Source organism: Neovison vison, chromosome 1 (genome assembly GCF_020171115.1).
Source record: "Neovison vison isolate M4711 chromosome 1, ASM_NN_V1, whole genome shotgun sequence".
Classification (NCBI taxonomy): Eukaryota; Metazoa; Chordata; class Mammalia; order Carnivora; family Mustelidae; genus Neogale; species Neogale vison.
In genome coordinates, this window is record NC_058091.1 from 147,915,990 (window position 1) to 147,938,705 (window position 22,716).

The 22,716-nt window shown below is 48.3% G+C and overlaps 1 protein-coding gene and 2 non-coding genes across 3 annotated transcripts; 2 read left to right on the forward strand and 1 right to left on the reverse strand.

Annotated features, from left to right (window-relative positions):
- The first annotated feature begins 45 nt into the window (after window positions 1-45).
- On the forward strand, window positions 46-6,847 carry PRSS16 (serine protease 16). Its single transcript, XM_044260278.1, has 12 exons — window positions 46-115; window positions 192-352; window positions 640-739; window positions 831-960; window positions 2,118-2,241; window positions 2,470-2,547; window positions 2,629-2,676; window positions 3,253-3,543; window positions 4,268-4,409; window positions 6,268-6,447; window positions 6,527-6,672; window positions 6,779-6,847. The coding sequence occupies exons 1-12, from the start codon at window positions 46-48 to the stop codon at window positions 6,845-6,847; spliced, it is 1,539 nt and encodes a 512-aa protein (XP_044116213.1).
- A 4,571-nt stretch (window positions 6,848-11,418) lies between these two features.
- On the forward strand, window positions 11,419-11,492 carry TRNAI-AAU. Its single transcript has one exon. It is a non-coding gene; the product is annotated as a tRNA-Ile (tRNA).
- A 10,890-nt stretch (window positions 11,493-22,382) lies between these two features.
- TRNAV-UAC lies at window positions 22,383-22,455 on the reverse strand. Its single transcript has one exon. It is a non-coding gene; the product is annotated as a tRNA-Val (tRNA).
- Between the last annotated feature and the right edge of the window lie 261 nt (window positions 22,456-22,716).

Below are 22,716 nucleotides of genomic sequence, written 5' to 3' on the forward strand. Positions count from 1 at the left end.
AAGGGTGACAGGCGAGCAGAGCACCCGGAGGCTCGCGCGGACAGCATGGCCGGCAGGCCCGCCCTGTGGCTGGGCCCTCTGCTCCTGCTCTCCCTCTGGGCGTCCTTGGCTCCAGGTAGGAAGACGCTGAGGGTCAGGCAGGGTCTCCCCAGGGGGCCTGGCCTGACTCCTTCCCGGTCTGTGTCCCACAGCCTCCCTCCTGAGACGCCTGGGGGAGCACATCCAGCAGGTTCAGGAGAGCTCGGGCCTGAGCCTGACTTGGGGCCCAGGGGCTGGGGCCATCCCGAAACAGGGGTGGCTGGAGCAGCCGCTGGACCCCTTCAACACGTCCGACAGGCGATCCTTCCTGCAGGTGAAGCCGGGAGAAGGGGAGCCCGCTGCCGCCTTCCTTCCCTAGCTCTGCCCCCAGTCCCCACATCCTTGGGCCCCACAGCTTGTCCTCTGCCCTCTGTCAGCGCCCCCGTGGCCCTCTGAAGAGAAAAGCGGGAGAGAAAGGGACACATAAATAAACAAGCCTATTTCACGTACCACCAAAAACACGAAGGAAGAGCGAGAAGGGAGAGAGGCTGCGAGGAACCGGGAAGAAACGAGAGGTCAGGCCTCTCCAGCCTCTTCCTTCTTCCCTATCCCACCCGACAGCGGTACTGGGTGAATGACCGGCACTGGGCCAGCCAGCGGGGACCCGTGTTCCTGCATCTGGGGGGCGAGGGCAGCCTCGGGTCGGGTTCCGTGATGAGAGGTAAGAAGCGAGGATGGGGGAGACGCGGCTGGGGAGCTGGTGGGGGCAGGGCGGCTTGCGGGGGGGCCCCCCAACCACACGCTCTTCACAGGGCACCCTGCGGCGCTGGCCCCAGCCTTGGGGGCCCTGGTGATCGGCCTGGAGCACCGGTTTTACGGCCTGAGTGTGCCCGCTGGGGGCCTGGACGTGGCCCAGCTCGGCTTCCTGTCCAGCCGGCATGCGTGAGTGACTTGTCTGGGGCGGTGGGATGGCGGGTCTGCGTCTCAGCTTCCCTACATCGTTGTGGCCTCGTTGTCGCGCGGCCTGAAGCGGACCCCTGGGTCTCTGGCTCGTGTTTTCTTCTCTTTTCCAGTGTCTCACGCTCTCTCTCTGGATCTCTGGGTCTCTATCCTCCCTCTCTTTCCTCCCTCTCGGACACAGCGTCCCCACTCGTCTTCGCTTCTGCAGGGCTGTACCCCGCTGGGGTACTGTCCAGATGTGGCTAAGGGCCGGGCACAGCACAGACCCCCTCGCGGGCGTCTCTCACAGGCCTCTCCTCTCGCTTAGAGGAAACCGGAATCTTCGCGGTGGCCCCGAGGTCCGCTGTGAACCCTCCGACCTCCACTTTCTCTCGCTCTCTGGGCTCCACCTACTCAGAGGCCCCGCGGTTCTCCGGACTTCCAAGCACGCTTCCCTCCGCAGGGAAGGGGCTGCCCCCCACGTTTGTGCAGCTCCCTCCCCCTTCTCCCCCTCCCGGACCTGACTTGGTGACAGCCCCTCCCGGTCCTACACCTGCTCCGCTGTTCTCCACTGCTCCCCGTAGGACTGATCTGTCCCTTTCCCGCCTGGCGTCTCTCGGCCTCCCTTCCGCCTGCACCCCTCCCTGTCCCCACCTCGGTGTTTCTTTCTCTCGGTCTCTCCATTTTCCTACCGGTTTCTGACGGCAGGAGGGATGCACTCACCGTTTCCGAAAGGCCGGGAAGGAAGAAAAACACCTGGGATAGGAAAGAGGATGTTAGACGCATCCCAGAGCCCCTTTTAATTGGGTCTGTCCTTCCTCCGCTGGCTTCGCCCGCTCCAGCCTGGGACCCCAAGTCTTCCCTAGTGGCTCTCCCTTTCTGCCCGGACTCGTCAGGTTTCCACTTAAAACGCCTCAGAGATTTTTCCTCCCCCACGTAGTCCGGAGCGGGGGCGGGTGGAGGCTCTCCCGAGGGGCCTCCCCTGGCCCAGGCTGAGAACGCGGGGCGCGGGGAGCCCTCACTCCCATCCCGGGAGAAGAGCCCTGGCGTCCGGCCACACCCCCCTCCCAGTGGTGTCTCCGGGTCCCCGCCCGCGCTGGGAGGGAATCTTCGGGGACTTCCGGCGAGGAGGGCCCACCGAGCCTCCCCTCTGCCCCTAGGCTGGCGGACGTGGCCTCCGCCCGCCTGGCACTCGCCCGCCTCTTCAACGTGTCCGCCTCCAGTCCCTGGATCTGCTTCGGAGGCTCGTACGCCGGCTCCCTGGCCGCCTGGGCCAGGCTGAAGGTCCCCGGGACTCTGGGGGCGGGCTGGGGGTCCCCTTCGGAGGACAAGGGTACCCGGTTCCCGTTCGCTTCCCCACGCGCACTCCTCTCCCCCCTGAGGAGCTTGTCACCAGAGTCACCAGAGGGTGGGGTCTTGCCTAAGACCGCAGGACGCGGGAGTGACGCGGGGAGGCGGGAGTGTGCGGTCCCTGGTCCCTCGGCCCGCAGGCTGACGGCTGTCCTCCCGCAGTTCCCCCACCTCATTTTCGCCTCGGTGGCCTCCTCCGCTCCGGTGCGGGCCGTGCTGGATTTCTCGGAGTATAACGAGGTGAAGACCGCGGGCGGCGGGTGCGGGAGGGGTCCTCGCGCGGGGAGCCCCCTGATTCCTTCTCCCGCGGCCCCCCTGCAGGTGGTGTCCAGAAGCCTAATGAGCACGGCTGTCGGCGGATCCCCCGAGGTAGGAGATTGGGCCAGTCCGAGGGGGTAGGGGGACGGGAGGCCTTGGAAATGGGGGCTAGAGGAAAAGGGGGAAGCTTGCAAGGTGCGGGGGTCTGAGGGAGGCCTGAGACCCGGAAGGTGGGCGGACTTTAGAGCGCTGGACAGAGAGATGGGGCGGGCACCGAAAAGCGGGGCGCCCTAGCAGGGGCGGGGCCCGGGGGGCGACCCTATCAGGAGGGAGAGGCTCCGCTTGTTGGGGTGGCTGGGATGGGACGACCCTATGCGGTGGGATGGGGTGAGGCTCGGCTCCGGGTAAGAGGTGGGGGGGGCGACCCTCTCAGGGGATTGAGGCTCCGCGCGGGGAAAGGGGGTACGGGAACCGACCCTATCAGGAGGGAGAGGCTCAGCGCGGGGTGTGGGAGTCCGGGGGGCGACCCTCTCAGGGGGTGTGGATCCGCGCGGGGCGCGGACCTATCAGGAGGGAGAGGCTAGCGGGGCGCGGCCTCGGGCTGGCATTCCGGGAAAGTGGAGCGCTCAGGAAGGACGCGGGTCGGGGGCCAGGAAAGGCACCAGCGCGGACCCTCGTTCCCCGCAGTGCCGGGCGGCGGCGTCCGCAGCCTTCGCGGAGGTGGAGCGGCGACTGCGCGCGGGCCGGGAGGCTCGCGGGGCGCTGCGGGCGGAGCTGGGCGCCTGCACGTCGCTGGACCGCGCGGAGGACCAGGCGGAGTTGCTGGGGGCGCTGCAGGCGCTGGTCGGGGGCACCGTGCAGTACGACGCGCAGGCGGGAGCGCCGCTGAGCGTGCGGCGGCTCTGCGGACTCCTCCTCGAAGGCCGGAGCAACCGCAGCCTCTCCGCGCCCTACCACGGGCTCCGGCGGGCAGTGCAGGTGAGCGGCCCTGAGCGCGGCTTGGTGCGGGGGAGGAGGGTCAGTCGGCAAAGGGTGCCTGCTCCTCTGCCAGACCTTGGGCCAGCGTGAACCCTTCTGAGCTGTAGTTTCCTCATCTGTGAAATAGGGATGACTCCTCCGGGCCCTCTAGAAGGTGCAGTGACTTCGGTCAAGGGAAGCATGCAGTTTGCAGGCGTTAGCAACTGTGACTGTTACCTCTTTCGCCCATCTTGTTCTGTCCACTTCCCCGGGCCTGCAACAGAGTCTAGCGCAGCGCTGAAGCTCAATTAGCATTTACAGAAGGCAGGAGGAAATGTAGTAGAGCCTGGGATTCCAGCCTCGGAATCCACAGCTACAAAGAGCTCTTCCTTCTCCAGCGCTGTCTGGACCAAATGCTGTAAGAAGGGCTTCACATACATTATTTCACAGAATCCTCGCGATAGTTCTAGGAGCGAGGCACTGTTTTCATCCCCACTTACAGATGAGGAAAACGAGGTCCAGGAGATGATCACTTGCCCAAGATCTCACAGCCATCTAGTACCTCTAACACACAGGCACCCTGACACCACTCACTCTGACCCCTGACTCCCACGAGAACTCTGCAGATCTTTGGACTTCTGACCTTTGATTTGCAAGGACTTATGTATGCTTTCTGGCCCTGGGCCCTGACTTGCTGCCGGGACAGGAGGAATGTATGCATGTATGTGTGTATATTGTCCTCTAGGTTGTCCTGCACAGCCTGGGCCAGCGGTGTCTAAGCTTCTCCCGAGCAGAGACAGTGGCACGACTGAAGGCCACAGACCCCCAGGTGTCCGGTGTGGGCGACCGGCAGTGGTTGTACCAGACTTGTACGGAGTTCGGCTTCTGTGAGTGGCCCACGGCACCCTCACCCCCCCAAAACAGTATTCTGTGCTGTGCCCAGAGGGCACAGAGGGTCCGGACTGATTTTCATTTCGCTGGCACAACTGGCCAGACTGCTGTGCATTGTCTAGCCTGTGAGTGTGGGTCTAGAAGATAGACACTCCACTGGAGTGTGCGCGTGCCCTGGGCCCTCACATAGCTTCTCTCACACAAGCCCTCCACATAGGTGATCACCCCTCCAATCTGCGCTTCATCCGAGTCCCTGTCCCGGGAAGGGCCCCCACCATCTCCCGAGTTACCACCTACAAACTCTGGCAGTGTTTCCCGTGCCTCCTTCCCTTTGTCCCCACAGCCTGTCAGTCCCTGAGCCCGGCCTGTTCACCTCAGCTCCTCTCTGTTCCCAGCTCTGCCGTCCCAGTGGAGGCCCCCAGCCCCTCCCGCCTCCATCCCTGACCCAGCCTCCTCTCTGGTCTCCAGGTCTTCTTTTCACCCATAAAATCTAATTTCCTCACTGCATCAAGAGAGATCTTTCTAAATACGACCTTGTCCTTCCTCTGCTCAAAACCCATAGGTCCTAGAGCGGGATTGCCAAATAAAATGCAGGATGCCCAGTTACATTTGAATTTCAGATAAACATTTTTTAGTGCATGACCTAAATATCGCATGGAACATACTTATACTAAAAAGGTGTTTGTTTCTCTGAAATACGAATGCAGTGGAACATCCTGTAATTTCAGTGCTCAATCTGAGTACTATACCCCAGAGTTCAGATCCTTTCCACATCCCTTGAAGGCAATGAAGATGTGGTTTAAAGCGAAGTACTCAAAGTCCAATTCCATTGTTTCATAGCGATGTGATCTTGTACAAACTTGGGCAAATAACCTAAGCTCTCCCCCGGGCCTTAGTTTCCACATCTGCAAAGTGGGAATAACGACAGCGCTTCTCTCATAAGGTGGTTTCCGGAATTAAGGGAGGTAATATAAGTCACATGCTAAGAATAACACTGGTATACAGCAGATACTCCCCAAATACTTATGATGATGATGATGATGATGACAAGACATTGCATATTTTGACCCCCTAATGTACCATCTTTCTTGAAACCTCAGGAACTTGGCCCATACTATTCGCTTGTCCTGGATTATTTGTCTTCCTCTCGTCACCCAGTACACTCCTCACAAGATGCTTCCTCCTCAGGAAGCCTTACCTGATTGCTAGAGCTAAGTCTGCCCCCTGGCCCACCGTCCCACCCCCCCCATAGTTCTGTGTTTCTCCCCCTAGTGCTTCCCACAGTCTTATCATACAGACCTTTTTGCCTGTCGCCTCTGCACTGTGAGCCCTGTCACCTTAGATCCTGGGACTATCTTGGTTGCTGCTGTGTTCCCAATACTGTTCACAATGCCTCTGAGCATACAGGAGGTGCTCAATAGGTGGTGGAGAAAGGAATGAGTGAGTATCAGGCTAAGGGAGTTCCCTGAAGGCTGGGGGTGGGGAGCTAGGGAATTTGAGCAAGGGCGGTGTGGTCCAGTTTGTGCTTTTCACTCCTGTGTCCGCCCCCTCCCCCAACCTATGTGCACGTGCAGGCTCCCCTCTTTATGAGGCTTTCTCTTTTCTGTCTTTGCCTTGTCTGGCTCACTCTTTCTAATTCCTGAAGGTTTTTATCCCTGGCCGGATGCTTTCCTGGAGCCTGTCATGCTCCCTCTGGGATTCCTCCTACCCTGGGCTTTCTCCGTCACAGACTCCACCAGGAACTTACTCAAGGGAGGGTATGGAGCAGATTTGGTCATCACCAGAGAAAGCTCTATAAGTGATTAGTAAAGGGGAGGGCTGTAGGCCCCAGGATGACAGACTTTCCTTCCACAGATGTCACCTGTGAGGGCCCCAGATGCCCTTTCTCCCGGCTCCCCGCACTGCCCTCCCAGCTGGAGCTCTGCGAGCAGGTGTTCGGTCTCTCCTCTTCATCCGTTGTGCAGGCCGTGGGCCAGACCAACTCGTACTATGGTGGCCAAACCCCGGGGGCCACCCAGGTGCTGTTCATTAATGGTGAGCCGGGCATCGGACCCTGCCTCCTAGATCCACACCTAGCTGGGGCACAGCACACCATTGTTCCCTTTCTTACCAGGGGACACAGACCCCTGGCACGTGCTGAGCGTAACACAAGCCTTGGGACCCTCGGAGGTAGCCCTTCTCATCCCCGGTGCCTCCCACTGCATGGACATGGCCCCGGAGAGGCCCTCAGACTCCCCTAGCCTCCGCCTAGGGCGCCAGGTAAGAGAGCCCCGAGCTGGGTCCTCAGCATGCTTGTTTGCATATTGCTTTGCACGTGCCTGCCCTGGGCCAGGCCGGAGTCTGACCTTCCCAGTTCTCCCCACAGAGCATCTCCCAGCAGCTGCAGATCTGGCTTGGGCTGGCAAAGCAGAGCTCGGTCAGCAGTGGGGGCTGAGGGGCCCATACCCTCGCCTCTCCCTGGGTGGCCACCTCGGTCCTGGACGGAATCACCAGAGGAAGCAAGCAGCTCATGGGGAAGGAGGAAATCTCCGGGAATTGGGTTTCAGCCCGTGTCCACAAACGTGGCGGAAAGTGTTGTGGGACCCAGAGTTGTGAAAATATAAACGGAGAATTATCCTCATTGTGAATACTGGTTTCTCATTTTATTTTTTAGGGAGCATTTTATTAATCGTTTCGTGGCTATCCTTTTTTGTTGCTTCAAGTATCTTCTGGAAAGCCACTTTGTGTCATAGAATTCTGGGCCGATCTCACATTGATTATTTTCTTCCTACTTCCGGAAACACAGCGATCTTGGTAGGAATCAAGTCAAGCTTGGTAGGAGCCCCTTTGGGCTGCTGTAAGAGAACATGCGATAGATGGGGTGGCTTAGGGACAAAGCTAGTGATTTCTCATGGTTCTGGAAACCCGGGAAGTGTGAGATCAAGGCACCGGAAAATCAGGTGTCTGGCGAGACCTCGCTCCCTGGTTCCTACTCAGCTGTCTTCTCTCTGGGGCCCCACGTGACAGAAGGAATACTGGTGTTTTTAATGCTAAATGTCAGAGCGATGTGCTCTGGCCCAAGTCCTGCTCAGACCCTGCTCAGACCCTGCTCAGACCTCAGACCCCCGAGCTGCCCCTGCCTCTCACTGTTCCTCTCAGGGCCCTTCACACCCCCACCTCTGCCTTTGTCTCTGAGTCTTGTCCCTTCTCTGGATGTCCTCATTTCTGTCTCTCTGTGTCCCAGTCTGTTTCTCTTCGCTTCCTCTCTGATAGTCTCCACTGCAGTCGGCTTTTGTCGCCCATCCTTGGTCTCTGGGTCACCTGAGTCACTTTCTACCTCATCCTCTATCTCTGCTCTCTTTCCCTCCACCTCAGACTTGTCCTGTCTCTCCTTTGCTGCTTCTTGGTCTCTGTCTCCCTGAGACCATCTCCTTTTGTGTCTCTGGTATTCCTCCTCTCTGTTTCTCTTCCTGCCATTTAATCTTTGTCCTTCTCTCTCTCTTTCAGCCTTCCTTCCTAAGCCTTCACTCACCATCACTTCCCACCACCACCTGATGCCACTTTGGCATCCTGATAGGGACGCCCCGGGTTTTGGGAGGGCAGGAAGGAGCAAGTCAGGGAGACAGCATTTCTGGGGAGCTGTGAAGGGCAGAAGTAAAGACAGGTCCGGACAAGGGAGGGGGTAAGAGAAGCCACAACCCACTCTCCTGCGAGGAAGTCCCTCCTTGTCTATCTTGACTTCAAACCCCAAGGACGAGCTCTTTCTTCCCTCGCCTAGAGCTAACCTAGCCCTGTTCAGCAGGTGCTGCCCTGTACCACTTACTGACCTTGAACCATAGCCCGTTGTGCTGGGGTCTAGCCTCAGTGCCTCCTTTTACATGTTCAGCACGTGCACCGCAGTCTGACACATCGTGGGCGCTCAGCACCTGTTGGGAAATGAAAGGATGGGGTCTACACTCAGCTCGTCACACACTTCTGGTTTTCCTTCCACTGCAGCTTCCCTCCATCTCCTTTGCGAACTTCCTTGCAACTTGACATCCGAATGCATTTGGGTTTGGAGTGAGGCTCTGTTCTCAAGCATTCTTGGTGCTCCTTGTGGGGGGCCTGTGGTGCTGGGCTGCCCTATGGGGTGTACATTGTGGGGGTACATCATGGCTCTGGGGTGGCCAAAGTCCCCAGAATGGCTGCTGGTGACTGGGCAGCCCATTGTTTTCTCCCAAGATGGTTCTGCAAACAGCATTACTGTCCCTGTTACAAAAGGATGGAAAGTTCTGAGCTGTTTTCCCTCCCTGGCCTCCTTGTCACATACTTGGCCCCTAGTATCTGTTCTTTTCCTAGCAACCACAGTGATGCTTTCAAAAGGTCAGTCGGGTCATGATACCTCTCTGTATAAAACCCTCAGATCGCTTCCTGCTACAACCAGAATAAAGTCCGAGTTCCTTCCCATGGCTACAGGCCCTGCATACTTTGGCTTTGGAAGTCTTCTCTGAACTCATTTCCTACTACTCTCCACGCTGCAGGCCAACCACATGGCCTCTTTTGTTACTTAAAATCTAGGGCCAATTCCTATCTCAAGCCCTCGCATTAGCTGTTCCCTTTGCCCAGAAGTTGTTCCCTTTAATGACCTTTAAATGACTGTTTCTTTCTTAACATTCAGGCTGAACTCCAATGTCATCTCCTCCAGGATGCCTTTTCCCGACTGCTCCCAAGTCCCAGTCACTCCCCATCACATTACCTATTTTATGTACTTCCCAGCCACAAGCACTATTTTCAGAATTGAATTCTAATGAAGATAAACAGTTTGAGGGATGTAGAAGCATTATGTTCTGAAGACCCCTGGTTTGTTGCAGGCAAATTCCGTCCTTAAACATGAACAAGTGGGGAATCTTCCCTGAGTGATCTGCTTTGGAGATTTCTGCTCAGGTGCAGATGCGGGCATAACCGTATCCTGAAGCGAGAAGTCCAGGAGCCTTGGGAAGATGCCCTGTCCAGGCACCCTCTCTAGACCGTACTGTCAACAGGACACAAACCTTTCATATCGAATCTAGAGAAGAACAAAGGTGGACGACTAGTACTACCTGATCAAAAGATTTCCCATAAAGCTCCAATAATTAAAACACTGCAGTTTGGGCATTACATATAGACAGACCTACCGGGCAGGACCGAGTTCAGAAGTAGATACACACACACACACGCACACACACACAGTCAACTAGTTTTCTACAAAGATGCCAGTGCTCATCATGGAAAAGAACAGTCTTTAAAACAAGTGATTCTGGAACAGTTGGGTAAATTATAGACCTTCTTTCAATCTCTTTTGCAAATTCCTTTGCAACTCATCATCTGAATGGGCCTGGGTTTGGTGCTAGGCTGCTTTCTCTCAGCCTTCTCTGAGCTCCAGAGCTGGGGGTAGAAATGCAATCTCACCCCTATGGTGCCATCCTCAAAAATTAATACAGGTGGATCATAGGTCTAAATGTAAAACTCAAACTATAAAATATCTAGGAAAAAATAGAAAAATTATTTATGACCTTGTAGTAGGCAAGTACTTCTTAGGGGAGAAAAGAATAGAGTGAGATACACAAAAAGGGATAAACTGACATTATCAAAATGAAAACTTCTCATTAAAAAATTATCATTAAAAAACATTAAGAAGGGGAAAGACTGAAGGAAAACGTGCACTACATACATTTGGCAAAGGATCTGTGTCCAGATTAAAGAATTCCTGGAAATCAATTTTTTTTTAAGATTTTATTTATTTATTCGACAGGCAGAGATCACAAGTAGGCAGAGAGGCAGGCAGAGAGAGAGGGGGAAGCAGGCTCCCTGCTGAGCAGAAAGCCCGATGTGGGGCTCGATGTGGGGCTCGATGTGGGGCTCGATCCCAGGACCCTGGGATCATGACCTGAGCCAAAGGCAGCGGCTTTAACCCACTGAGCCACCCAGGCGCCCCTGGAAATCAATTTTTTAAAAAGAAAAGCCAGTAACAGGAGCGCCTGGGTGGCTCAGTGGGTTAAAACCTCTGCCTTTGGCTCAGGTCATGATCCCAGGATCCTGGGATCAAGCTCTGAATCAGGCTCTCTACAGGGAGCCTGCTTCCTCCTCTCTCTCTCTCTCTGCCTGCCTCTCTGCCTACTTGTGATCTCTATCAAATAAAATAATTAAAATCTTTAGAAAGGAAGGAAGGAAGGAAGGAAGGAAAGAAAGAAAGAAAGAAAGAAAGAAAGAAAGAAAGAAAGAAAGAAAGAGAAAGGCCAAGCCAGTAACAAACGGTTAGGACAGAAAGCCCCGCTGGGAGACTTTAGTCAGAATCTTTTCGGGTCAGAATTGGGATTTGAGAAAGATGCGCAAGAGGAGGTTTCCTTCATTCACACCAAATGTTAAACTCCTCTCCTTTTCCCCGTCCAAGGTGGGGGAGCGTGAACTAGGAAGACTGTGGGGATTGATTTCTATAACGTTCATCCTTCGTGGGTTTTGTTTTGGCCCCTTTCCCCCTCCCCTCGCCCTCCTTCCTCCTCACACGTCCCCTTCCCGCCCCCACCCCCGGATCTGAAGAAACCGCGATGCCCTCGGTTTTTGTTTACATCATCGGGGTAGGGTGAATCCCTGCGGTAGGTGGTCAGTTAGTTCCGCTGGTTAGAGCGTGGTGCTCAGAACGCCAAGGTCGCCGGTTCGAGGCCCATTCCCATTTTCTGCGCACGGTTCCCAGGTACCAACCCCAGAGAACACCACTGCTGAACCGAAATGCTTGTGAGGGCTGTTTTGACCTAACCTCTTGTTCTTGTTTTGTTTTGTTATGTGTTGTGTGGTTGTTTTTTTTGTTTTGTTTTGTTTTTAAGTAACATACGAAAGCTAAAATGGAGAGTATTTTTAAAGGAAATTGAGTAAAGTAGGGCAGGTACAGTTAGGTAAGAGGGGAATAGGAAGAGTTGGAGAATTTCCTATTACGTGTCGGGAGGGAAAAAACTGAAATGGTTTTGTCTTGTGCTACACTCTCAGTAGGAACGAAGTCGTAGTCTTATCGTTGGCCGGTTAGCTCAGTTGGTTAGAGCGTGGTGCTAATAACGCCAAGGTCGCGGGTTCGATCCCCGTACGGGCCACTCCTTTTATTCAGATGTTTATTGTCTTTAGATGTTCAATCTCTGAAAAAGTCGCCTCGTAACGTTCAATGTGAAATGCTCTAACCTTTAAAAAGTCGCCTCTTAACGTTGAATGTGAAATGCTCTAACCTTTTGCATCATTGATGGCGAAAATGTGCACCGTGGGAGGCCTTGGGAGACTTGAGAAGGGGTGGGGGGGATAACCTCCATCTTGTTCAAACAAAGCACGTTCTGCCTGAACTGTGAGCATTAAAGGAGCTGCGAAAGAAAATTATGCATGATTTAACGTTTGTTTTGAAATCTCTCCACTCTTTAGAATGCAATAATTAGCTGTTATTTTTTGTCTGGTAGATGTTGGAGACATATTGTTATGTGAAAAAAGCAGAATCCAAAACAGTTTGCGTAAGATTCTGATTTTTCTATTTTAAAATCAGCTTTATTATGAGATGATTTACATACAATTAAATGCACCCAATTTAAGCATAGAACTTGACATATTTATACACACAAGTAACAAACACCGCAAAGTAGAGACCATTTCCATGATCCCCAAAAGCTCCCTGTGCTCTGTGGTAGTAAGAGTAATGCCCTCCCCCAAAGATGACCACATCCTAACCCTTGAGGTCTACAAATATGCTAGTTTTCATGGCAAAAGGGACTTTGCACATGCAGTTAAGGATCTTAAAAGGAAGTGATTACACTGAATTATCTGGATTGGGTCCGATGTAATCACAAGGGTCTGTGAGAAGAGTCAGGGTGGTAGAAGGAGACGTGACCCAGAAGCAGAGCTTGGAGAGACGCAGGACTGCTGGCCAAAAAATCCCAGTGGAGTCTACAAGTTGGACAAAGCAAGGAAACAAATTTCCCTCTAGAGCTTCTGGGAGGAATGCAGGGCTGCCGACCCATTTTGGACTGACTTCCAAGACTTTAAGGTAGTAAGTTTATCTCATTACAAGCCACTGAATTAGTCGTGATTTGTTACAACTGCACTAGGAAACTAATGCACACCCTTTCTGGTGAGTTATACCTTCATCCCAGCCCCAGGCAGCTACAGATCTTCTTCCTGTCATTTAGGTTCTGCCTTTTCTGGACTTTCTTATAAATCATGGATGATATAGACTTGTGTTCCTGGCTTCTTGAACTCAGCACAATGCTTCTGAGATTCATTCATGTATCAGTGGCTTTATCCCGTTTTATTGCGGGGTCCTCCTGCATTGTAGGGATGCATCACCATTTGCTTTCTACTCGCAGTCAATGGACATTTTCACTGTTTTCAGTTCTAGCTATTATGAAGAGCACTGCTGTGAAGATTAATGGAACAGTCTTGGTGTGCACATGTGTTGCATTAGTCAAGGCTCCCCAGAAAAAGAGAGGGGGAGATTTTAAGGAATTGGCCCAGGCCATTGTGAAGATTGGCAAATACACATCTGCAGGGTAGATCATCAGCAGAGGGGAAACCCAGAAAGGAATTGATGTTATTCCAGGCAAATGGCAGTCTGCTGGCAGAATTCTCTCTTCCTCAGGAGAGAAGGTCTTTATTCTTTAAGGACCTCAACTGATTGGACAAGGCTCACCCATATTACAAAGTGTAATCTGCTTTATGCAAAGTCCGCAGTTTATGGGGTTTTTTTTTTAAAGATTTTGTTTATTTATTTGACAGAAAGAGAGCACAAGCAGGGTGAGCAGCAGGCGGAGGGAGAGGGAGAAGCAGAATCCCCCCTGAGCAGGGAGCCCAACTCAGGGCTCAATGCCAGAACCCCATAATCATGACCTGAGCTGAAGGCAGATGCTTAACCTACTGAGCCATCCAGATACCCCAAAATCCACTGGTTTAAATGTTAATCTCACCTGAAAAATGTCTTTACAACATCATCTAAACTAATATTTGACCGAGTATCTGGATTCTGTGGCCTAGCGATGTTGACATGTAATGTTAACCATCACATATGTTTTCATTTCTTTTTTTTTTCCTCCACCCATATTTTCATTTCTTTGGGGGTAAAATACCTATGAGTGGAATTACTGGGTTTCTTGTTTGACGTATGTTTGACTTTTTAAGAAACCACCAAGTGTTCTCCAAAATGGTAATACCATTTTATATTCCAAACAATACTTTATGAGAGTTCCATTTGCTCCAACTTCTCCAACATTTGATATTTTCAGACTTTTAATTTTAGACAGTCTACTGGATTTGAAGTGTTATCTCATTGTGGTGTTAATTTGCATTTGCTATAACTAATAATGAGTATTTTTTCATAGACTTATTGGCTATTTACATATCTTCTTGTTTGAAGTGTGTGTTCAGCTTTTTCATGCATGTTTTTCTTGGGTTTTGTTATTTAGTACTGAGTTATAAGAGTCCTTTATAGATTCTGGATACCTGTCCTTTCTTAGTTATATGTCTGAATATCCTCACAGTCTGTGACTGGCCTTTTCATTTCCTTACTTTTGATGGAGAATATTTGATCAGATGTTTGTATTTTATACTACATACAAAGATATCCTAAGACATCTTTGCATTTTCCAGGGTCATGATGATCTTCTCCTATGTTGTTTTCTCAGAATTACATAAATGAATCTTTTGTTTAGGTCTACAATCTATTTTAAATTGATTTTTACACATACTATAACTTTTTTGAGACAATTTATTACACAGCAATAGATACACAGATACAGAGTGCCACATCAAGCATAAGACTACTATAAAAATATGTTAATAAAGTGGGGTGCCTGGGTGGCTCAGTGGGTTAAGCCTCTGCCTTCTGCTCAGGTCATGATCCCAGGGTCCTGGGAGCCCCGCATCCAGCTCTATGCTCAGCAGGGAGCCTGCTTCCCTTCCTCTCTCTCTGCCTGCCTCTCTGCCTGCTTGTGATCTCTGTCTGTCAAATAAATAAATAAAATCTTTAAAAAAATATTAATAAAGTAAAATTATTACTCATTTAACAATTTAAAGTATATTTTTAAATTAACATACGATGTATTATTTGCTTCAGGGGTACAGGTCTGTGAATCATCAGGCTTACATAATTCACAGCACTCACCATAGCACATACCCTCCTCAATGTCCATCACCCAGCCACCCTCTCCCTTCCCCTCCCCAGCAACCCTCAGTTTGTTTCCTGAGATTAAGACTCTCTTATGGTTTGTCTCCCTCCTGATCCCATCTTGTTTCATTTTTTCCCTCCCTATTCCGCACGACCTCCTATCCTGCCTCTCCCATTCCTCATATCAGAGAGATCATATGCTAATTGTCTTTCTCTGATTGACTTATTTCACTTAGCATAATACCCTCTAGTTCCATCCACATCATTGCAAATGGCAGGATTTTGTTTCTTTTGTTGGCTGCATCGTATTCCATTGTATATCTACACTACATCTTCTTTATCCACTCATCTGTTGATGGACATCTAGGCTCTTTCTGTAGTTTGGCTATTGTGGACATTGCTGCTATAAACATTTGGATACATGTGCTCCTTCAGATCACTACATTTGTATCTTTAGGGTAAATACACAGTAGTGTGATTGCTGGGTCGTAGGGTAGCTCTATTTTCAACTTTTTGAGTGACCTCCATGCTGTTCCCCAGAGTGGCTGCACCAGCTTGCATTCCTATCAACAGTGTAGGAGGGTTCCCCTTTCTCTGCATCCTCACCAACATCTGTTGCTTCCTGACTTGTTAATGTTAGCCATTCTGACAGGCGTGAGGTGGTATCTCACTGTGGTTTTGATTTGTATTTCCCTGACGCTGAGCACTTTTTCATGTGTCTGCAACCAGGATGTGATCTATTCTTGAGAACGTTCCATGTGCACTAGAGAAGAATGTGTATTCTGTTGCTTTGAGATGCAATATTCTAAATATATCTGTGACATCCATCTGGTCCAGTGAGTCATTTAAAGCCTTTATTTCCTTGTTGATCTTTTGCTTAGATGGTCTGTCCATTTCAGTGAGGGGGGTGTTAAAGTCCCCTACTATTATTGTAATTTTGTTGATTGTTTCTTTGATTTTGTTATTAATTGGTTTATATAATTTGCTGCTCCCATGTTAGGGTCATAGATATTAAAATTATTAGATATTCTTGTGGGACAGACTCTTTAAGTATGACATAGTGTCCTTCCGCATCTCTTATTATAGTCTTTTGCTTAAAAATCTAATTGATCTGATATAAGGATTGCCACCCCAGCTTTCTTTTGATGTCCATTAGCATGATAAATTGTTTTCCACCCCCTCACTTTGAATCTGCAGGTGTCTTTGGGTCTAAAATGAGTTTCTTGCAGATAGCATATTGATGGGTTCTTATTTTTTTTATCCATTCTAATACCCTATGTCTTTTGATTGGGGTATTTAGCTCATTTACATTCAAGGTAACTATAGAAAGATATGATTTTAGTGCCATTGTATTGCCTGTAAGGTGACTGTTACTGTATATTGTCTCTGTTTCTTTCTGGTCTTTTACTTTTAGGCTCTTTGCTTAGAGGACACCTTTCAATATTTCCTGTAGGATTGGTTTGGTGTTTGCAAATTCTTTTAGTTTTTGTTTGTCCCAAAGGCTTTTTATCTCTTCTATATTCAGTGACAGCCTAGCTGGATATAGTATTCTTGGCTGCATATTTTTCTCATTTAGTGCTCAGAATATATCATGCCAGTCCTTCCTGGCCTGCCAGGTGTCTGTGGATAGGTCTGCTGCCAATCTAATATTTATAGCATTGTAGGCTACAGATCTCTTGTCCTGAGCTGCTTTCAGGATTTTCTTTTTGTCACTGAGACTTGTAAGTTTTACTATTAGAGATGACGGGGTGTTGTTGGTCTTCTGCATCACTAATTCTTTCTTCTACCTCATTTATCATAGCAATAAGAGCCTCCTATTTTTTTTCTTTTAAAGATTTGACTAATTTACTTGACAGAGACTGAGAGAGCACAAGCAAGGGGAGTAGCAGAAGGACAGGGAGAAGCAGGCTTCTCATGAGCCGGGAGCCTGATGTGGCTCAATCCCAGGACTCTGGGATCATGACCTGAGCTGAAGGAGATGCTTAGTCATCTGAGTCACCCAGGCACCCCAAGAGCCTCCATTTTTTATTGCAGGTCATTAATAGCTTTTTAAAATTTCAACTTGATTAGATTTTAGTTCTTTATTTCTCCAGAAAGGGATTTCATTTCTCTGGAAAGGTATTCTCTAGTATCTTCCATGCTTTTTTCGAGCCCAGCTAATACCTTGATAACCGTCATTCTGAACTGTAGTTCTGACATATTACTAACGTCCATATTCATTAGGTCCCTAGCCATCGGTGCTGCCTCTTGTGTTTTTTGTTTTTTGGTTTTTTTTTTGAGGTGAGTTTTCCTGCCTTGTCATTTTATCCAGATAAGAATAGATGAATGCAAGAACAAAATACCAGAAGGGTAGCAACGACCCCGGAAAAATTTACACTATCCAAATCAGAAGAGACCCGAAACTGGGGGGAGAGGAAAGGAGGGGGAAAATATATATATATATTTATATATATGTGTGTGTATATATATACACACATATATATATATATATACATGTACATATATATATCTAGATAGATATATTATGCATACATATATATGTGTATTAGACTGGTGAATAGAACAGAGCCACACACTTGATTTTGGGTATATTTTGGTCTATAGAAGAAACTGCCTCCCAAAACTTTAAAGAAAGAAAAACTTATATATATATATACACCAAAACAAGGGTAAACACGATGAAAGGATGGAATATGACTGTAAAGATGAAAATTTTAAAAGATTCTAAAAAAGGAATTGATAAGAAGTTGGTTGAAAAAAGAGGAAAGAATGTGTTCATGCTGGAGATTAGAACAAAGCCATGTGCTAGATTTAGGGTATATTTTGATCTATTAGAAGAAACTGTATCCCAAAATTTTAAGGAAAGAAAAACCTATATGTATACAAAAAATAAGGTTAAATACAACGAAGGGATAGAATATAACTATAACAATGAAAATTTTAAAAGAGATTTAAAAAGGTATTGATTAGATAAAATAGTTTAAAAATGTTAAAATAGGAAAGAGGAAAAGTTAAAATGTAGAATAATAATTTTTTTTAAAATTTAACTTTGTAAGACTAAAGGATCACGGGGAAAAGGCCATGAGTTCTATGTGTTTCATTCCTGTATCTCTGGAATTCCGCAGTTCTTATTGATCGATGAGCTTGGTCTTGGCTGGATGGTCTTGCTAATCTTCTGCTGGAGAGGCCTGTTGCTGTGATTCTCAGATGTCCTTGCTGGAGGCAGAATTGTACTGCCCTTGGCAGGGGCCGGGCTAAGAAATCTGCGCAGTTTTGGTCTCGGGACCTTTTGTTCCCTGAGTGCTTTCCGTACTGCTTTGGAGGACGGGGACGAAAATGGCGGCCGCCCAGTCTCTTGCCCAGTGGGAGCGAGAGCTCCAGGCCCCGCTCCTCAGTGCGCCCTCAGAGAAAAGCTGTCAGTCCTTCCAGTCTCCCTGGTCTTTAGCCACACTCCGAGCTCACCTGGCCTGTGACCGAGCATTTCTGTCTCTGGCGCATGGCCCCGTTTGGAGTCTCCAGACCCAGCAGATTCCTGCCGCCCTGCTCCTCCTGGTGAGTCTCCCCAGACTTGTCACTTGTGGGGTCCCTGCTCGAACTTGCTGTCCAACTGTCCAGCTGTGCTCCGGATCACAGTTTAAGGTAACCCCAGCGGAGAGCCACCCCTCGGCCCCGTCTCTGTAGCTGGCTTCCCCACTCAGATGCGTGGGAGCGCTGCTGCACTCAGACGCCCCGGTCTTTCTGTGACCCCACAGGTCCCGAGACCACACTGTCCCCCTGAGGGCTTCAACCCCCACCCCCCACTAAGCCTCTGGAGTGACGTCCCTCAGTGGAACAGACTTCTGAAAGTTCTGATTTTGTGCTCGCTGCTCCGCCGCTTCCTGGGACCCGGCTCCTGCCCCCACCCCCGCGTCTCTCTTCCCATCACTTCAGATTCACTTCTCTGCACGTCCTACCTTCTGGAAAGTGGTTGATTTTCTGTTCCTAGAATCGCTGCTTTTCTTCTCTTTGATCTTCTGCTGTGTTTGTAGATGTTCAGAATGGTTTGATAACTATGTAGCTGGACTCCTGCGACCCAGAGATCTTTAGGTCTCCTACTCCTCTCCCCAAGGCTGAGTCTTATAAAACAGCAGGCTCCTGTTAGGACCAGGGTGCTGGTTCTTACGATTCTGCTTAAAGGAACTTACTCTGCATTGGAGCCCCCTTTGTGACATGCTACCTCACCGGGGTTTGTCAGTGTTCCCTGGAGAAAAATGCATATTCTCTAGAGGAGGTTATAAATTGGATAAATATCTGTTATGCCCAAATTCCGAGACCCCCCAAAGACGACCACCAGAGTCCAGAGTCAAAGCCAAACAGCAAGGGTCGTTTATTAGGAGTTCGAACCCGGACCTCCGCACACTCGTTGCCGGGGACGCTAAGAGGTCCCGAGCTCAGGATCACAGCACTTTTCATACACTATTTGGGGAGGCAGGGACTTAGCATACATCATAGTATCTTGTAACAAATCGCCACATACCGCGGGAAAATAAAAAAGGAACTCTATAATATGACTGGCGCTCTACAGAGCGGGAAAAGGCTGGGAACAGATTATTGGTTAGGTCAAAGGGCTGTCATTCTTCAAACTGCTTGGTTGGCACCGCTAGGGTATGTGTCACCTCAGGATTGGCGGGGGTCTCCCTGTCAAGCCGCGGGGTGCCAGATGGTTATTATCTCTTGCACCCAGAGCTGGGTGGGGGGTCCGGGAGCAGTCATTTTGTCACGTCCAATTCTGGGTGGGGGTTTCTCTGGCGGCAGTTGACTGTTATCTCTCCGCCCAGTGCCAGGTGGGGGTCGGGGAGCAGCCACTCTGCCAGGTTCAATTCTGGGCGGGGGTTGTGAGGTTACAGAGTGCCTATAGAAAGTCTGCTGGTATTTTTCCATCTCCTCATGGGTTAGCAAGCGAAGGTACAGAAGCAGAAATAGCGGTAATGGTTATAATTTAGTCATCTCATATCCATAAGGTTTACCTTCTTGACTATGCTGCCCTGCTTCTCTACATCCTTTTTTTAAAAAATATTTTATTTATTTATTTGATAGAGATATCACAAGTAGGCAGAGAGGCAGGCAGAGAGGGAGGGAAGAAGCAGGCTCCCTGCTGAGCAGAGAGCCGGATGCGCGGCTGGATCCTAGGACCCTGAGATCATGACCTGAGCCGAAAGCAGAGGCTTTAACTCACTGAACCACCCAGGCGCCCCTCTATATCCTTTCTTCTTCTTTTTTTTTTTTTTCTCTATATCCTTTCTTATTTGAGTTCTCTTCACCTATCTTGTGCTGAAGGTGTCCTTTTAAAGTCTTTATTATTATTGCTCTGAAACCTATTTTTTGTGTCTTCCATAATTTTTATTTTATAAATGTAGTTGGTACATTCTTTATGTAACAATGTATAAGTGTTCTAACTTTATTGGATTCATAGCCTTTAACATTCAAAACTGATCTCTTTTGTCATGTTTAATTTTGGGGTGCTTGAATTCAAAATTATCTCATGTCAAGATCACGAACCCTGATTTTTTATGGCTTCCTCCTGGTGTACCTTATTCTGTTTCTTTTCTTCTCTGAATAATTTTGCTTTGGATGTGTATCTTAACATATTGTTATGTTTTGTTCCACGAGCCAATTTGAAAACATTTTAACGTATGACTTAAGCCTATTAATATATATGATATGATTGATATATTTGTTCTTTTTTTCTTTTTTTTTAAGATTTTATTTATTTATTTGACAGACAGAGATCACAAGTAGGCAGAGAGGCAAGCAGGCTCCCTGCTGAGCAGAGACCCCCCGATGTGGGGCTTGATCTCAGGACCCTGAGATCATGACCTGAGCCAAAGGCAGAGGCTTTAACCCACTGAGCCACCCAGCTGCCCCTAGATTAAATAGTTTTAAATACTTTTATTTAAATACTTTTAAACTAGTATTTTAACTTTTATTTAAAATACTTTAAACAAGGGACACCTGGGTGGCTCAGTTGGTTAAGCAGCTGCCTTCGGCTCAGGTCGTGATCCCAGGGTCCTGGAATCAAGTCCCACATCGGGCTCCTTGCTCCGCAGGGAGCCTGCTTCTCCCTCTGCCTCTGCCTGCCTCTTTGTCTGCCTCTGCTCGCTAGCTCTCTCTCCCTCTGTTTCTGGCAAATAAATAAATAAAATCTTAAAAAAAAATAAAATACTTTAAACAATACTTTTAAACTAGGTTACACTTTCAGAATATACTTTTTTATATTATTATTTATTTATGCACAAGTGGTTTTAGATTTTCAGAACATAAACTTTGTGTTAATTTTAGCAGATTATTCCCTTCAGTATAAAATTATAGTTATTAATACTCAATAATGTCATGATGTAAGTCTGTAAATTTGTTTTCATTAAAATTCCTTTTGAAATGCAGATAAAAGGAAACTCCTTCAGATGAGAGCTGTGTTAAATTTTTCTTCTGCTTTTTCATTTTTGGAAGAATTTTCAACAGCTACAATATTTTGATTTTGTGTTTTCTTGTAGTTGTTTTGTATAAAGTTTATTCAGATATTGTGTGAAGAGATTTGGGATAATTTACACAACTCCTAGTTCAAGACCAACTGCTTCTATCCCTACATAACAATACGGTGACTTTAATAGATGTCTTTGGGAGAGGGGGTGGGGGTCCACGAGGAAAAATTTCTGTGTCTTCAGATTTTTGTCTCCTTCGGTCTCGCAGGATTTTGAATCCACTTCTTCATTTTTCTTTTACCATCCAGTCTCCAAAGGGAGCTACTCCCTCTTGTTTTCTTTTCCTTTGTGCCGCTACTGCCTTATTTCTAGCTGACCTCCACATTCTGTCCCAGTAGACAGTGCTTTGACCTACCAGGAGCCCTTTTCAGTGTTTCCTCACTCAGAGTGGAATTTCTATTTGAGGGGAGGGGAATTTTAGCTGATTCTTAGCCTCTCTGTTCCGATTTTCTTACCTCTAGATAGATTTCTGGACCTCCTTTCATTCCCTGCAAAGACTTACCTTTGGGAGCTCCTGAAGGTAGGTCTTCTAGGATTGGCTGTTTATAGTTCTCCTTACAAGTAACTTGAAGTTTGTAGTGTCCTCTCTTCTAGTCAGGGAGAAGGTATGGTTTTATTGCTGTGTGCGTGTGTTTTAATATGTTGGAAAATTCAGATCTGAGTGATTATTACTATCCTCAGGTTTTAAATCACTACCCAAATTATGAGACATTTAAAAATTACATAGTGCTTTGGGAAAAAGTGTCCTTACATTTTATTTAACAGTGTCAAATTTTCTCACATTGGTAGTGTAACAACTTTTCTGTCCACAAGCATGTGAATGTTTGTGTTTCCTTACAAAACCACAAAAAAAATGTCTGATCTACCCTCCTTAAAATCTCATTCTGTGGGAAACCACACACATCTAATTACATGAAAACTAGAGACTTCCAGTTTCTGGGACCAAAGACTTTGGGTTTCCTTTAAGTACATTTCTCCACCTCTGCTGCTTCAACTTGCTAAAATAGATGCTCGTTTCTGCAATTATAAATCTTTAACATTGTAACTACTACAGAATTAGAATAATCTTTTCAATCAGCCTCTGGCTGTGTACTATTTTAAAGTATTCCACATTTGTTATTGATCAGGCTTGTTTGTAACTGTTTTCTCCCTGGCCATCAGGAAATGCAGAGAACTCCTCTGATAATACAAGACTGCATGCCCAATCAAGTGAGTGTCCAGAAAGGGAAACTGAGGACGCAACCCACTGGGCCCTCCGTTATCTCAGCTTCTGGAGGGAAAAGGAGAATTCCCAAATTTCTTTTGAATGGAAGCCAAAGGTAGCCTTTTGGTTCCACTGGGAATTGAACCCAGGATCTTCTATGTGTAAGGCAGATGTGCTAACCACTACACTATGGAACCTGAGGACAGCAGGGGTTTCAAAGAGCTCTTATTAGAATCAGGTGAGAAAAGAAGACCAAAATTAGGTATAGGTTCTAATTATGACTGAGAATTAACTCCTGTCAACTTGGCCCAGGGGGACATGTAGGACAAATGTGCTATCTGCATCTCACATACACAAGCTTGAAAGTCTTTTTTTTTTTTTTTTTTTAAAGATTTTATTTATTTATTTGACAGAGAGAGATCACAAGTAGGCAGAGAGGCCGGCAGAGAGAGAGAGAG

Bases quoted from the DNA above. Each gene is read 5' to 3' on its own strand.
- PRSS16 (XM_044260278.1), top strand. From the start codon at position 46: ATGGCCGGCAGGCCCGCCCTGTGGCTGGGCCCTCTGCTCCTGCTCTCC. The intron at 353-639 runs GTGAAGCCGGGA...CCCACCCGACAG, and splicing joins ACAGGCGATCCTTCCTGCAG to CGGTACTGGGTGAATGACCG. The intron at 4,410-6,267 runs GTGAGTGGCCCA...TTCCTTCCACAG, and splicing joins TTGTACGGAGTTCGGCTTCT to ATGTCACCTGTGAGGGCCCC.